Raw genomic sequence first — 16,417 nt, 5'->3', positions numbered from 1 at the left:
TATTGTATCTTCTTATGTGATGTGGTAAATGTGTTGTCTTTAACAGGGTTGTGCAAATGAAGCTGGTATTATAATTGGGACTTCTTTAGTGCAGATGTAGAAAAGGAAACAGTTTCCTTTGGCAAGTGTGCAGGAACACCAGAAGTTGATGTCACTTAAATCAGTTGGCTAAGTGTAGTGTGCAAATTGACATAGAGTTGCTGATTATTTAAAAAAGTTATCCCCTTCTCTGCTTCTTCCAAATGCGTAATGAGATAATTCCAGCTTGACATCTTGTGTTTTTGTGGTAGTGAGCATACAAGAGTGTCGGGTTTTTTTCTGTTCGAAGGAAAATGAGATTTACAGATTTCAGAATAAATGTTGTAAATTGGAGGAAGGGGGAGATGAAACTTTTTTCCCCCTCTTTAGATGGGTATTATCAGTATTACTGGAATCACAAATCCATCAGAGTTGCCTGTGAAGCCCAAAATAAGCTCCACAGAAGCAAACACATGAAAAGAGCAAGTTGAAGATAGTTTGGAAGTTTTTTTTCCAATGATAAACCTGCTACTCTGGATATAACCGGATATAGTGCTGGATAACCTGACTTCTATTTTTCAGATAACTTTCCTGTTTGGGCTGTTCCTTGCTGGAGTAGGGCTATGTTCAGGTTTTGTTTAATCTTTTTGCGTGTGTTGCTAATTTGACTATTACCAACTTTAAAAAAAAATAAAAATCTGTCTTTCCTAATACGTTTCCTTCTTAAACATTTATTTTTTTTCAAAATATGAATTGCTGCAAAAGTCAAATGTAAAAGCCTGTCTTAAATTTTTGTTCTGTGTGGTTTTTCTTTTTTTTTTTCCCCCAAGTAATGGAGGTAATAGTCATCCTTTCTCTTAAAGATCCAAAGTTAGCTCTCTTGGGCCACTTCATGAGTTTAAAATCCACAAAACGTAGTTGTTGCTCTTTGCTTTGAAAGCACTAAATTAATTCAATTAAGGAGATTATTTTAAAGAATATTCACTTTTTTCAGGAGGACCCAAATGATATCGACCCCAAAAGAAAAGACGTGCGTGGCAATGATGGGGAGGACAAAGCACAAAGTGTGGAGACGCTACCTCCAGGTATTGCAGTAATGTTTGTTATGAAAGATATATAGCCATAAAACACTTATCCTTGAAAGCCATAGAACATAGCAGTTGTTCTTATTCATTTTTTTGTAGTCTGGAAGTGCTGGGATTATTTTAGCAACTTGTAACTTCTCTATTCTTAAAGCTTCAGCTTCCTTAAGTCTTACCTTTTTCACTACTCTGTTAGGTTTACAACCATAGAAAATGTGACTCTTTGCTAATATGTTTGTACTGTCCCACAATAAGTTTGAGCTACCGCAAAAGCCTTTGTTACAGCAGTAGTCCATTTTTCTTGATGGATAGTGCTGGCAGACAGCAGATAAGTTGCCTTGGGACTGTGCTTCTGACTGAAGATTCTGCCAAGGTTCATACTTTTTTAGTTTCATCTAGCTTTTGATATGACAGTTTTTCCTGAGTGCACTTTTCTCATACTTGCTCAGTATTTGTCACATGCTGGGAAATAAAAAGAGCAACATGAATTTTGTTTAATTTAATGAAATGGTCTCATGCCTTGCGGATGAGCTAGGAAAATTAAGTGTTAAGGAACCTTCATTTCATATGAGACTTCCATAAAACTTCTTTTGCTGCTTAACTGTTTCACATCAATGAGATTTGATATATAGCTAAAATCGATGTACCGAGGAATACAGAAATAGTAAAATGGATTTCAATATTTTACATTATATTAAAAGTTTGCCCTACAAGGAGGACAACTTCTGATCGGATAGCTTCACAGCACGTTTCACTCTTCTTCAGTTAATCCTAACATTTGGCTTAAAAATTTGTTTTAGCCAAACATTTGAAATACTATGAGGTCTTAAAGAAAGAACTAACCAAGGTAAACTTTCCTTTAAGCAGCTGGAAACTTCCATTCCCAATAATGTGCGAGGTATGATTTTTGTTTTACAGTCTTAGACTCCTGGTACAGTATAAGCTGTTTGACATTCATGGTTTTTTTTCTGTAGCCTTTGGCCTACCTTGTCTTAGTTGCTTTCTGGAGAGGGGGGACAAAATTCGGTTATATATGTAAGCTTTATTGGCAAAACCTTTACTTTGTGTATGAATTGGGAAATAAATCCTAAAAAGTTGAAGAGCCTGGCTTATTTAACTTGTTTCTGGCAGAGCTTTCCAAGTATTTTTTCCTTTAACAGAACTCTCTGCAAATATTGTTACTGGGATTATATGTCAGCCAACTTTGTACCTTCCGGCTACTATTCTTATTTCCCCTTTTTGAATGTTTGTGTTCTGGGCAAAACCCTATACATTTCCTCCAAGACCTTGCTTTCCCAGTGGCCCTAAGTAGCCATTTGAATATTAAAAGAAGTGGGAAGTGTCACAGGTTGAAAGGAAGAGATATTGTGTGGTTTTTCGGTGGAAGCTAGAAGTGTGGAAGCTAGAAGTAGAATTGTCAAGTAGACCAGGTCAGGACTTTTTCCATTTCATCTGTTGATCAGTAATCTGTTATGACTTGATTTAACAGACAGGAGAATCATTACTGCGAAGTAGTATGAGAGTCTCAAGTAAAACAAAGGCTACCCAGAAAGAATTATGCACTTTTAAATCACTATTTTGCTTACACGAATTTAAAATAATCAAACTTTTGAATTCTTTTGGCAGTAAAACTTGGAATTCATATTTCTGCAAATTCTTTGCACTGTTTTAAAGCAAAGTGATCAAATTTTAGGATGGCTTTGGTTTAGAACTTTCTTGCTTTTCCACTGAGGTTAGGAGAACTGTAGTTTAGGTTTCAGCGTTATGCATGTCCTGGTTTCGGCTGGGGTGTAGTTAACTTTCCTCATAGTAGCTGGTGTGAGGCTATGTTTTGGATTTGTGCTGGAGAAGGCTGATAACATACTGATGTTTATAGTTACTGCCAGGACAGTCAAGGACTTTTCAGCTTCTCTGCTGTGCCAGTGTCTGCAGGTGCAGAGGAAGCTGGGAGGGAGCACAGCCCCAGTGACTAGCCTAGGATTTGACCTCAGGTTTAGGATTGAGACGCAAATTGGCCAGTGGTATGTTCCATATCGTGCATGTCACGCCCACTATATAGATGAGGGTCTGTCAGGAAGTGCTCTCTGGCTCTGGGTCATCTCCATCTTGCTCTGGGTCATCTCTCTCTGGGCTGTCCCTCTCTTGGGGTCATCTTGCTCCCTTGGTGAGCTCTTGGTCTCAGACACTTGGGCTCTTATCTTCTTCCCGGGACTGCGGTTTCAGGAGTCTCCCTACTCTGGGATCATTAGCCGGGAATGGGCTGAGCCTTGGTCATCAGGTGGTGAGCGGTATCAGTGTGCATCAGTCATTTGTGTATTTGTATGTATTATTGTTATTATTACCATCATTGTTTTTAATATTATAGTAGTTTAGTTATTACATTGTTCTCATCTCAACCCATGAGTCTCTTTTCCCTTTACCCCTTTAACTCTCCCCCCATCACCAGGAGGGGGGAGGGTGATTAAGTGGCTGTGTGGTGTTTGGCTGCCAGCCAGGGGTTCAAAACCACAACAGTGTAGTGTAGCATCTTTCAGAACTTCTCGGGATCTTTAAAATGGCTTTATGAAAAGATTAAACTGTTGGGCTTTTTGACTTTTATACATCAGACTGTATCTATCTATTCTTTGTCATTTGGTGACTTTATATACTGCAAAAGTGTATTTATTCTTTTGTGAAAATAGTGATGTTAGCTCTTGTAGTTAGACCAACCCTCAACTGTCTGCATGTATAACTAAAGCAAAACTGTATAACCAGTTCTCTGTAATGATACGAGTTTCAGCAGTTACTCAAACAGCTCTTTTTGTTAGTTAATGAAGATCTGCAATCTCTTAATGCCTGTAAGTCAAAATAATCATATTTATATTGAGTATCCTACTGCTTTTAAGCTGTATTGAGCCAGTAAGAGGGAGTACAAGCTATTTAGGGGATTTTGTATCCATCTATTCCTACTCTTTGTTGCCTGCTGCTTGGTTGCATGCAGATTTATCTGCTATGATTTTTTTTTTCTCTTCGATCTCACTTCAAGCTGCTCTTACTGTTATCTGACTTTTCCCTAATAGATCTGACTCATATTGCACATGGTTGACAGAGCCTTCTGCTGGAGCTAGAGCCAGGCTTTACCTCTTTCCTGGCTCCTGAAGCCAAACTCACTTGTTCTTATATTCTGTGGGCCGTCACTGCTTTTCAGTAAATTTAACCCTGTGAAGTGGTCTCCTTTCTTTCTTCTCTAATTTATTTTATGCTTTCTGGACTAGTGTTGCGTTTGCTGGTTTTAAAGTCAAGTCTTGGAAAATGGTAGATTACACATTTTAAATGATTTATAGCAAGCTCTACCTGGCTGGAAACAGAAGGGGAATAAAATATATCAAGCTAATACAATTTTTTTAAATACAGCTACTTATTACAGAGAAGAAAAAAACCCCAAAAACCAAACCAAAATGTGCTTCCAATTTAAAATCAACCAGCTTATTGTTAAAAATAATAGCTGTGGATTGCGCTATTTTTGTTGATTGCCTTCTCCAAGACTTCAGAATTGGGAAGTACCTGGGACAAAAGAAGCAGCTTCACTGGATTTCACTTTTTTCTTGTTTTCTACTTGGCTTCTCAGGCTCAGAACAGTCTGTAAAATAAGCAGTTCTTGTCAAAACCAGGTTTAGCAGTGCAGCATACCCTGGTTCCAGGTTCTTAGCCAGTTTAGTGATTTTTTTTTTTTTTTTTTTTGCTCTCTTTGACTCTGTTAGCAACCTCTGTAGTTTTATTTACCGTTCAGTTTAAAAGATTAAGATGTTACTATGTTAGGTCTCAGTACAGGTAAACACACATTTGCTTGAATTTGAAGTTGCCTCCTTTTAGGTAGTTGTAGAGAGCAATAAGGTCTCCCCTGAGTCTCTGTTTCTCCAGGCTAAACAACCCCAGTTCCCTCAGCCACTCCTGATAGGGTTTGTTCTCTTGACCCATCATCAGCTTCGTTGCCCTTCTTTGGACATGCTGCAGCACCTCAAAGTCTGTCTTGTGGTGAGGGGCCCAAAACTGAACACAGTATTGAAGGTGTGGTCTCACCAGTGCCGAGTACAGGGGTACAACCACTTCCCGAGTCCTGCTGGCCACACTATTTCTGAAGCCAGGACGCCATTGGCCGCCTTGGCCACCTGGGCACACTGCTGGCTCATATTCAGCTGTCTGTTGACCAGCAGCCCAGGTCCTTTTCTGCCAGGCAGCTTTTCAGCCACTCTGCCCCAAGCCTGTAGCATTGCAGGGGGTTGTGGTGACCCAAGTGCAGGACCCTTTAGCTTTGGATTAACCTTTCATTTTCCAGCAATTTAATTGAGCCATTCGCACTTATAACTATGTGGGCAGCCCATGTTGCATGTTGTAGTTCATAAAGAACACAGTCCGTTTAAGAAGAAAGCTTGAGATGCCATCACTTATACCATTGATGTGATGCCTTTGTGACCTCTTGTGTTTTAGCTGCTCTTTCCACTACATGGAAGGCGACTAGAGGATTGGATGGGGGCGGCAGTCTTGAACCAAGCATAGCATTAAAATCCATTGGAAGTTAGAGTGTTTGAAAGTGAAGTACTCTATAAATGCATTTTCGGTGTAGATTGTATTTTGTGAAATGCACTAAAATATTTATTTTTAGACTGGAAAAGCAGTGACATGACATGTCCTGTATTTCAGAAAATATTCAACGTATGTTCCAGATTGAAGCTGTATTATAAATTAGAAGCAAGGGTGATAATATAGTTTAGTTACCAAGGAGGCTGCAAAAACATTGGGAAATGCTAAAGGGAGAGAGTCATATGGGGAGATGATCTTCTGCTCTCTAATGTTTCTTCCAGTTTCCTGAATCAAGCCACTCTGCATTTTGTATAGTTTTGTTGCAAGTGAGGTTTGGTGTAATTTTTGTAAACAATTCTGTATGAGTTGTTTGAGTGTGGTAGCCAGCTGAGGTATAAACTTGTCTTCAAAGTAAGTTCCTGGAAATATTTTGAAGAAAGAACTCGAAAGGCTAAGAAAAACACTTGACAGCCTGTGGGCTACCAAAAACGGCTAGAAGGCTTCCTTTTCAGAGTTCTTTCAGTAACTGGAATTTGAAAATTTATATTTCTCCCTCCAGTTATTTTTGTATAGTTTCCCCTCTGGGCTGGTTCACCAAGCATCTATTAAATGTTCTGCAGTCTGTCCTGTTTCTGTTTGCCAGAACTGTCTAGTTCTGGCATCCCTGTGTGTATGTGCATGTTTTAACTTATTTAGGGTGGTAATTCAGATGTAAAAATAGTTGCTTAGTATTAACTGAATAGCTCTTAAACCAGTAATCCAAAAGTGTGGGCACTTTTCTCTTGCTTTGGGACTTTACTGGATGTTGGAAGTTTCTTAAAAACAAACCAACTAACCCAAAACCACCACCACCCTCAACCTTGACATTTTTGCCTTAAAACCTCCGCTACTATCTGATAATGAGATCACACTTTGGGTCCAAGTTGCTTTTGTGGATGAGGTCCTTGGATGATCCTGAGACTAGAGAATTTTTAATCAAGTTGATGGTATTTGTCTGGTTAAACAACAAACAATTAGTTTGTTTAATGATGGAAAGTGTTCTTTCAATATCAGAATCTTCTAGTAGCAGTTAACGCACCATAGTTGGGGTCATGGCTTGTAGATAGAAAACTGTAAATGAGGCCTGCCTTAATTTCCATGCTGTGCAGGTTGAGAGACCGAGCAAAGGTAAACCTTGTAGTATTCCCTCTATGCATATCAGCTTAGTTTAGGATATGCTTGAGCCATAATATTTGTCTAAAAGCTGAGCTTGAATGGAGTGGCATCTCTGCAACCTGCTACTTACTGAACTTTACTGAAAGTATCTCAGAAACTTTGTATGTAAATTATGAAAACAATTAAATTAACTCACCTCATCTGTAATAAACAGTGACCCCAAGAGACATCTTTTGCTTTGTCTTTTTTTTTTGTGCTGATGGCATGCTGTTCTCACCACAATGTGCTTGAAGAAGATTTTCATACACATCCATATTAAAACAAGAAGTTGCATTAGAACTTGACTTCTGATTTTGAGTTAAAGGTGGTATAAATTTGCTGTAGGTAGCATAGGTTTGGCTGTCAATAGGCAAAAAAAGTAAATGTTTGACCAAAGGCAAGAATTGATAGTTTTAAGACATTTGGTAAATATAATGCTAAAGACATGGACCTGTTGGAAGGGGTCCAGAGGAGGGCCACAAAGATGGTCATAGGCCTGGAGCACCTCCCATACGAGGACAGGCTGAGAGAGTTGGGGGTGTTCAGCCTGGAGAAGACAAGGCGCTGGGGAGCCCTTACAGGAGCCTTCCAGTACCTGAAGGGGGCTACAGGAGAGATGGGGAGAGGCACTCTTGATCAGGGAGTGTGGTGATAGGATAACAGTTTCAAGCTGGAAGAGGGTAGATTTAGATTAGATATTAGGAAGAAATTTTTCACTGTGAGGGTGGTGAGACACTGGAACAGGTTGCCCAGAGAAGCTGTGGATGCCCCATCCCTGGAGGTGTTCAAGGCCAGGCTGGATGAGGCTTTGAGCAACCTGGGCTAGTAGAAGGTGTTCCAAACCCCCTGCCATGGGCAGGAACTCAATGATCTCTAAGGTTCCTTCAAACCCAAACCATTGTATGATTTTATGATCATACTATTGTTTCATACCTGAAGATGGTGAAAGTCCTGAAATTTTGTTCCTGGTGGATGGATGCTAATCTACCTTTCTGTGTTAGTGCCACAACCAATCACATAACAACACAGTCCTTGTTAAAGAGGGATTAATCTGTGAATCAGTTCTGATTGTAAAGGAGGTTATTGGAGAGCAATCTAGTGCTCTGCCTACATGAAATGCTGGTTTTTGAGAATAACATTGTCTTGTGCTTCTAAAAGGCCTGTTCCTCAAATGGTTCTATTATAACTGACCGTGTTGTTACTTATGTAATGAGACAGTAAATTGAACTATAAAGTTTTTGAAGTCTTCGCTGGATCTTAAAAAATAAATGTTTCTTAGATAACTTTATAGCCGGATCATCTGCCATATTAATGCCTGTCAATACATGGAGGGTTTTTTTTTTTTAAATAGAAATAGTGGTAGTTGGGGATAAAGAAAAGCAACAAACAGACCAGATGGGATGAAGCGCTCTAGGGGAATTTAATATGCAAAAGTGACTGTTGATGTTGCACTGTTAACAATACTGTTGAGGTTTAATTACTTTGCTGCAAAATTAAAAACCAAGCTATTTCGTCAGTTACGTTTGGATTGCTGAATGCTCCTCTTTAAATTGCAAAGATTAAATTGGATATTTTCCTGGGTGATTTTTTTTTTGTAGGAAAAGTTCGGTGGCAAGACTTTGATCAAGATGCTTATGTTGGTGCTACCATGGTGCGCTCTGGTCAGGATCCATACGCCCGCAATAAGTTCAATCAGGTAGAAAGTGACAAACTGCGGATGGACCGAAGCATTCCTGACACTAGGCATGATCAGTAAGTGCCAGACTGAGCCATGTTTGACTCAAATTAACCTTTTTGTATTTATAGCTTTTGTGCAGCAGGTGGTTTTTCTAAAACAGGAACTCTCCAGCCTTCACAATGACAGGAACAGTAAACTGTGGTGCAGTCCTTGAACAGTGGGTTAAAGAACAATGAATCTTATTCAAGTTGTTCCGTTTCCATGACTCCCATCAGTGTGTATTCTGTATCCAAACTGGTGCTGCATTTCAGTCTGTCTTTGTTCCTGTTTATCTGATGGCTTTTCTTGGGTTTCTGTAAGTCTCTTTCACTGTGATGATGATCAAACACTGGAGGTGGTTGCCCAGAGAGGGTGCGAAGGCCCTGCGCTTAGATACATAAAAAGCCCAATGCACAGTCTGCTGTGGCTGGCCCTGCTTTGAGCAGGGAATTTGGACTAAAAGATTTCCAGGGGCCCCTTCCTGTCTCAGTCACTCTGTGATTCTGCTCTTCTAAGTATGTGATGACTGTCAACTCCAGATATAAAGGAATCAGTTTATGCACACCCCTGTGACCATAGGATGGGATTACACTTTAGATGCTTAAAAACTACTATGTCAGACTGCTTGTGCAGATTCAATAAATAGTACACTTCAATGTAAGGAAAAATATTATTTTCTTGTGGGTAGAGAAGATTTTCATTTACAAAAGGGTTTGAGTGACTTGCACTAATCTTCTTTAAGTGGAATTGATTAATATTAAAACAGTTGCTCCTTAGGACTTGCATAACTTTAAAATAACAAAAGCAGGTTGAACTTAGTTTTTAAAATGAGGCAAGCATAGTCTCAAAGGATAAAATGAGCCAAATGTTTGTAGTTAATTAGCTTAACTAATTCTGCAGTTAGGATGAACTTCCTTCCAACCCAAACCATTCTGTGATTCTATGTTTTCTTTCTCATTTGGCAACTATTACAAGCTTCTGACCTCACAATCAAGTTTTATTCTGAAGTAGAGAAGAAACATACTTTCCTGTCTCTTTGGTATGCAGATATCTGTTGAGGTGAATGTTGTCCTTGCCATGGTTAAAGTGGATATTTCTGACAAAAATGGTTTCAAGAAACCATGGAGGTTTCAGGAGATTTGTTAATGGTATGAACTACTCCAGCAATGCAGATTTCTGGGGGAAAGAATGTACTTTTCATGTTTTAACTGATTTTAATGACCTATGCTAGGCATTGAAGGTCGATTGAAATTTTCAGTTCAAGTTCTGTTTTGTCCAAATGTAGTTTTTCATTCTGCATGTAAAATTAACTGCTGTAACTTGAGGAAAGAAAGTCTAATCTCCATGCCAAAAGTGATGCCATTGTTTCTTTGGTTTCAGTTTTTATCTGTGGCACTATTTACACAGCAGAATAGGAGGAGGACTGCTACTGAGTCAGTTAAAGCAGGGATTTTTGAAGAGCCGAGAGCAGAACTACTCAGTGAAACATTCCTCCAGTTTTAGTTGGAAGTCTAAAAATCTTAATTTCTCCCTCAGAAAAATGCATTAGTGCTCTTCTCTTGAGTTTTCTTAAAATTAAGAGACTTCATTGCCTTGAATAATTCCACCCTAAGATGTGATCTGGCTCAAGTGCTCTCTTCTGCAAAGAGATCAGTATAAGTTTAATGTGACTTTTAAAATTATTCTAATGCAAATGCTTCATGGGATAACTGCATGCACAATAGGCTTGTCCTCTGTGGGCAGTTTGAAAGTTAGCAGAAAAAATATCTTTTTTGGCACCTAGGCTTTGGTGTATAATAGCTGGATGTCTTGTAGATGTCTGGATTAATTGCCAGAAGCTCACTATAGAGAATGTCTTAATTCTTTACCTTCCAGGAATGCATATGCATTTGTGATTTATTGCTTCAATTCTGGGTGCTAGTGGTGAAGCCATCTTGTATGCCCACGGTTGGAGAAACAAAGCTAGATAAGGCCTTGCTAATCTGACACAGCAATTGTAGAGTTGGCATGGCCTTTGTTTTTCTTCAGGGCAAGTGAGGTCACTGCAGCACAATCACGTTTTGCTTTATGGCAAGCACTAATGTGTGTGACGTTACGGGTGTGTTGTGTTGAAAACACTGCAGGTCCTTGGGATTTTGTAGGGTGCGCAAGGGCAAGAAGCGCGTTGCCACTTGCTCTCTGATCCCAAGCGGCTGAAGGTTGCATGGTTAATGACGCATGTTGCCTGTGTTTAATCAGGTATGGAGAGACCTTTTCTATAGGCAGAGGCCTAGTTTTAGAAGTTTAGGTAGCAATTTAATTTGCTTCTCTTCCCTTAGAAGCTAGTTTGGTTGATACTGTACAGAATACAAATTTATTTGCTGAATTTGCTACAGGTGTATGCTAGCTGGGTTTATCCCCTTGAAGACAAGATGGCCTGTTAAAACTCTACCCCTAATCTTAAGTAAAGGATATGTGGAGAAATACATCACTCGTGTATGTTACTGCATGAATGGGGATCAGTATCGTGACCTGTCCGTCTGTAATGCTTTCAGCACAAACCCAATATACAGTGTTTTCTAGTACTGTTAGTTTCTAATACAATGAGAGTAGTGTCTTTTTTTAGCCTTATTGTCAGTGGATTTAAATAGCTTAATTTTATGTAGTCCTGCAGGAATTATGTAGGGATTTGCTGCTTTTTGCTTATTACATTAATTTCAGGCTACTAGAAGTGACGAAAAATGAGTTGACATAGATGAAATATATCGTTATCTTTACAATTTGGAAGGATGTGTTTCTGTGTTTAGTTGGCTCAACATTGTCACAGCTAGCTCTGTTTTTCAATTTCTGAACGTTACAATCCTTAAGAACAGCTTTCTATTCCAGTGAGAAGTTGTATCTAAGAGAAAGACCAGTGTGCTACAGTAGCTTTAAAAATAAAGGGAGAAGTGAACATGTGCCATTCTAAAGAAAAGACATACAGTAGCCCATGGACCTGAGTAGAAAATATGCTCATTTGCTTAGATATATTGAATGCTTTTAAAGTAAATAAGTGCTCTGGTTTCTTACTGAGCTTTATGAAAGTTATTTATGACGTACTGCAGTGATGGTAGTCCGGTGACTTTTCTGAACCTGTAAATATCTGACACTGACTTCTTAGTCTGTTGTGTACTAAGACAACTGCCCGAAGTGGCAAGAGGGGGGTTGATTGTAATCTCACCTGAGAAGATACTTCATTCTTCCTAGGTAGATACGTGTGTAAATGAGTTAAATAGATAACTGCTTTATGATGAAGGCTGTTTGCTAATCATGGGATGTAAATATTATGTTCAAATGACGGGGTATTGTGTCTTTCAGGTGTCAACGGAAACAATGGCGGATAGATTTGCCAGCCACTAGTGTGGTGATCACCTTTCATAATGAGGCAAGATCTGCTTTGCTTCGAACTGTAGTGAGGTATACCTAACAGACCTTGATTTTTCTTGAAAGGCCATTCAATTGTGTCAGATAATGGCTTATGATAAGGAGGGGAAATCCATTATGCTTTTCTGAACCATTTGCAGAGGGAAAGATGAGTCTTAATTTCATTGATGCCTCCAGTTCTTACATTGTAAAACAGTGATGCTAAACACAATCACTGCCCTTAACTACAAATGCAAGAAAGTGTTAAAGTTGTCTAATGCACAGATTTCTGGAGGCCGGAATTTTGGAGAGAGGGAACAAGTCTACATGTGCCTCTTTTCACAAATACTTTCCATAAGAATAAGCCAGCAGCTGTTGAAGACAGCATCCTGGGCTGTGTTCTACTGTAGTTTAACAAACTAACTCCTTTGATGACATTGTTGTAGAAAATTAGGACTGCTTAGTATTCAATGCTTTTTATTTTTGTGCATTTCAGTGTCCTTAAAAAAAGCCCCTCACATCTTATTAAGGAAATCATACTGGTGGATGACTACAGTAATGATCGTAAGTACTTTTTCAGGGTTCTAACTTTTTGTTTCTTCTAAGACTTTCTGTAGATGCGAGTAGGTGACTCTATTGAGAATAGGTCACATGAATAGGAGTTTGCAGAGACTGATCCAAAACCAGGTCTTAATTCTTTCACATCTGTCATTGTGGAAATGTAAAGTGTTCTGATAAATACTTTGGGTATACATTATTACTTCCTGTTGGCTGAAGGAGCAGAGTGTATAGTTGAAAATAGCCTTTCCATAGTATGTTACCTGATGTAAAAGTAAAACCCATGGTATTTGCACCAAATAGTTTTGTAGCACTGCTTTAAAAGGATGCTGGTCTCGGTCAGTCTCTTGGAAAAATTCTTACTGAATCAAGTCAAGTTTTTATAAGTACTAGGGTATCACAATATTAACTTGAACAATTGAAATGGACCTCTGAGTAACATTTCTTAAAGGAAGCTAATGTCTATATTTGCACTGCTAGGTTATAGCTAGTTTAGGATAGGTTTAAGCCTTAATGTTGGTTTAAAAGTGAGCTTTCTTATCTGCAAAGAAAACAGTTTATTTAATCCTATAGAAGTTTTTTTCCTTATGCAATGTAGAAACTGTCTAAAGTAAGCAAAGAGAACATCATTAAATAAAAATATTTCAAGACTGTAAAATTAAATTAGTTTTAAATAACATAATGAGGGTAGTAATTTCTTAGCCTGATAACTTTATTTCTGGTGACATAAGTAGGTATTTTTTAAGCCTTTATCTTTTATTTAACTATTTATGACCTTAAACATTTTCCACTACAAAGCTTTTGTTTTTATTTGAAGACAGCCTCTCTTATGATATACAGTGTTGGATATCACACTGGTTCTCATTACTTTATTTTTTTTTAAATTATTTTATTTTTTTAAAGCTGAGGACGGTGCTCTCTTGGGAAAAATTGAAAAAGTGCGGGTTCTTCGAAATGATCGTCGAGAAGGTAGGCTTCATCTGAAGGAAGGAAGATACAAATTCCACTGTGCTGCTTTATCTGTTAATCTTTGTCAAGTCTTTTAAAGGAACATTCTGCTATGCATTCCATGTTGGAGGAGGGTTTTTCATTTTATAAATGGAAGGAATTTTTAAAAAAGCATTTGTGCAAGTAAAAACAGTAATTGTGATTAATTTCATATTGTTGTGTGTCCATTTGCTCATTGTTGGCTTTCGCAGTGGAAGCTGACTTGAGAAATTACCTTTCGCCCTCAATCTCTGCTTTGTCTTACTGTACCAAATCTTTGGTTAAGCTGCTCCCATTGTGCATAAGGTCTCACTGTAAACTGTATGAATGTTTGAAATGATCCATCTTAAAAATAACCCTTTTTTTTGCTGATTCCCTCACTAGAGATCATTTTAAGGATCCAGTTGAAGGAGAACCTGGCAGTTTTTGTTTTGCCAGGCTTGAGAGGGTTTGGGCAGCTAAGAGGGCTGGGACCACATTTGCCAGTTTTGCTGAAACCAGTGTGCCATGTAACAAACTTGTCTTACGTTTTTGTTTTCTTTGTTGCTTTGTAAATTATGGTCTCATATCACTGAGCCCTTCAGTCAGCAGTTTCCTGGCTATGGAGCTTAAAGTATTAGATATAGGCAACTGTTATTTGACAGCTGTTTGAAATAATAACTGAGAGTTGACAGTTGAAATACTGAATTAGCAGATATGTGCTTGTTTATTTTTATAAGCATTGTATCTTCTGGGCTTCCAGCCTGGCCTGGGGAGCAACTAGAATCATTAAATTGTCAGAAACTGGAGATGACATGCACAAAACCTGTGTTGGCCCATAATTAAAGTTATTGCAAACTGATAGGTTCTTAGTGTTTAAATATTTTGTTTGGAATATAGTTGTGAACAAATGCTTGTTCGGAAAGCAGGCTTTTTATGACTTGCAATGGTTGCAGGGTTCTGAGTGAGTAAATGTCACTTTTCTGATCAATACAGCCCTTAAAGGTAGAGATAATAATAACAGAAAAAACAGAATGAAGTAGTGCTTTTTTATTTTTTAGTAATTATAAATGTTAACTTTGTAGTGCATATACAGGTTCATTCTTAAAAATATGCATCAGTATATCTGAAGATGGAATATGATTTGACAAATCTTTGCTGTGTCAGAAAGGAACATCTATTTGCAGATTGAAGGCACAGTAAGGCACAGTACTAGTTTACATGGTATTTTTGTGAGATTAAGATTAAATTTTTAGCCATGGGCTTTAATTTACTGTTCATTAAGTTTTGCCTAGTCATCCATACGTGCAACCAAGTGATAATTTTTTAAATTAAAATACTGTAAAATTTCATTTGATTGCTGGCTTCTTATGCAAATTAAAATTCAAGAGAATTGGTAAAATCAACCAGTGTATAGCATGCTAAGAGTATCACAGTAGTATGAACACCAGAGGAAAGCAGTGCTTTTTAAAACAAAAATTAAAATAAAGGGATGGTGTCTGTGGAGGAGATGACACTGCCTTTATGTCGAAAGTACTGTCAGAGGGTATCAGCACAGCACGTATCTACAACAGTCAAGTGCTCGCATTTGCGGTAGGAGAGTAGTACAAGGGTCTTGATGAGGCTGTTGCTGAATGCTGGACAGAGCAAACAATCTTTTCCTCTTAAGCGCCTTCTACTCTGTTTGGAAGAGTCATGTTTTCCAGCTTTATTTTGTAAAAGGGATGAAAAGAAATGGGGTTGACTTCTTTACAGTGTTTAGTTGGGGGGGGGGGGAAGCAGAACAGATTTGGTAGGAAACAATGTAGAAAGAAAAAGGTAAAAAAAAAAAAGTAAGTTATTGACTTTAGTCTTGAGTAACAATTAAATGAATCAATTTTGGATAGTAACAGAGAAAAATAGGGAGGAAATTTGCAAAGGAATGAGAGGAAGCTTGCTATTTTTCTGTATTGAAGTACATGACGGGATGTTCCGGGATATGTGTGTAAATATAACAAGGGACTTTAAGGAATAGTGAGGTCATTCAATGAACAAATATTGAAAGAGCAGGAAGGAAGGACAGGAACAGGGTAAATCAGTGAGGTGTTCTGTGTAATTGAGGTGTAGAGGAGTGAAGAACCTTTTGGCTTTAGCAGAAGTTTCCTCCTAAAGAAATTTTTTCAAGTTAGGATTAAAAAGAAAAAACAACCCACAAAAAACAAAACCAAAAAACCCCAAACAAACTACAACACAAGGCAAAGACAGTTGAAAGGTGTTGGGGGAAGGCTCTCAGATGTGAATTAATGAAGCATGATTATTTCTGGAAGAGGTTGATAGAAGAATGGACAGATTGTGGTGGCAACTAAGATGGGAGTCATGGCAAAAAGGTGGGGAGGATAGGCTAATGATAGTGCTTTCCTCAGTTCTGTTGTAGAACTGTAGGAAAGGTGTTTGTTTTCAGGACTGATCCCAAGTGACACTTACCAGTGTAAATACCATTTACTGTAATGCAGACCCAGCTGTACTTGCATATCACTTTTTTTGAAAAGGTACTTTAATTCTTTTACTTAAATTAGATTGAAACCTGCAGACTAGGGTGCAGTAGGTTGGAAGCTTGCAGGTTGTTTGGTATGAAGTCATTTCACTGAATTGTTAACTAGCATCTCATTTTGATAATGGAACTTGAATGTTGGTCCTGTCTGAGTTAGAGTAATTTAATTAATGAATGACTTGGAATGCAATAGTTTCTTACTACTGTTGATTGTTTTCCTCAGTAAGTACTTAAAACTTTTCATCTTTGCTTCTCAGGCTTGATGCGGTCCCGTGTCAGAGGGGCAGATGCAGCACAAGCAAAAGTGCTGACCTTCCTGGATAGTCACTGTGAATGCAATGAACACTGGCTGGAACCGCTTTTGGAAAGAGTAGCTGAGGTTAGTAAAGAGTTCTTCTGAAGTAATTTCCT

At 38.3% G+C, this 16,417-nt stretch overlaps 1 protein-coding gene across 1 annotated transcript in view; it reads left to right on the top strand.

Annotated features, from left to right (window-relative positions):
- Nucleotides 1–979: 979 nt before the first annotated feature.
- GALNT2 (polypeptide N-acetylgalactosaminyltransferase 2) overlaps nucleotides 980–16,417 on the top strand; it is a gene marked incomplete at its 5' end in the record, with an annotated part of 42,029 nt that continues 26,591 nt past the window's right edge. Inside the window, 6 exon segments of the mRNA XM_010079367.1 lie at nucleotides 980–1,103; nucleotides 8,453–8,606; nucleotides 11,908–12,006; nucleotides 12,449–12,516; nucleotides 13,414–13,479; nucleotides 16,264–16,385. Coding sequence (XP_010077669.1) covers nucleotides 980–1,103; nucleotides 8,453–8,606; nucleotides 11,908–12,006; nucleotides 12,449–12,516; nucleotides 13,414–13,479; nucleotides 16,264–16,385 — 633 coding nt within the window.

The sequence above is a fragment of the Pterocles gutturalis genome, unplaced genomic scaffold (genome assembly GCF_000699245.1).
Source record: "Pterocles gutturalis isolate BGI_N339 unplaced genomic scaffold, ASM69924v1 scaffold609, whole genome shotgun sequence".
Classification (NCBI taxonomy): domain Eukaryota; kingdom Metazoa; phylum Chordata; class Aves; order Pterocliformes; family Pteroclidae; genus Pterocles; species Pterocles gutturalis.
The sequence above is the reverse complement of the archived record's forward strand: the minus strand, read 5'-3'. Positions and strand labels throughout refer to the sequence as shown.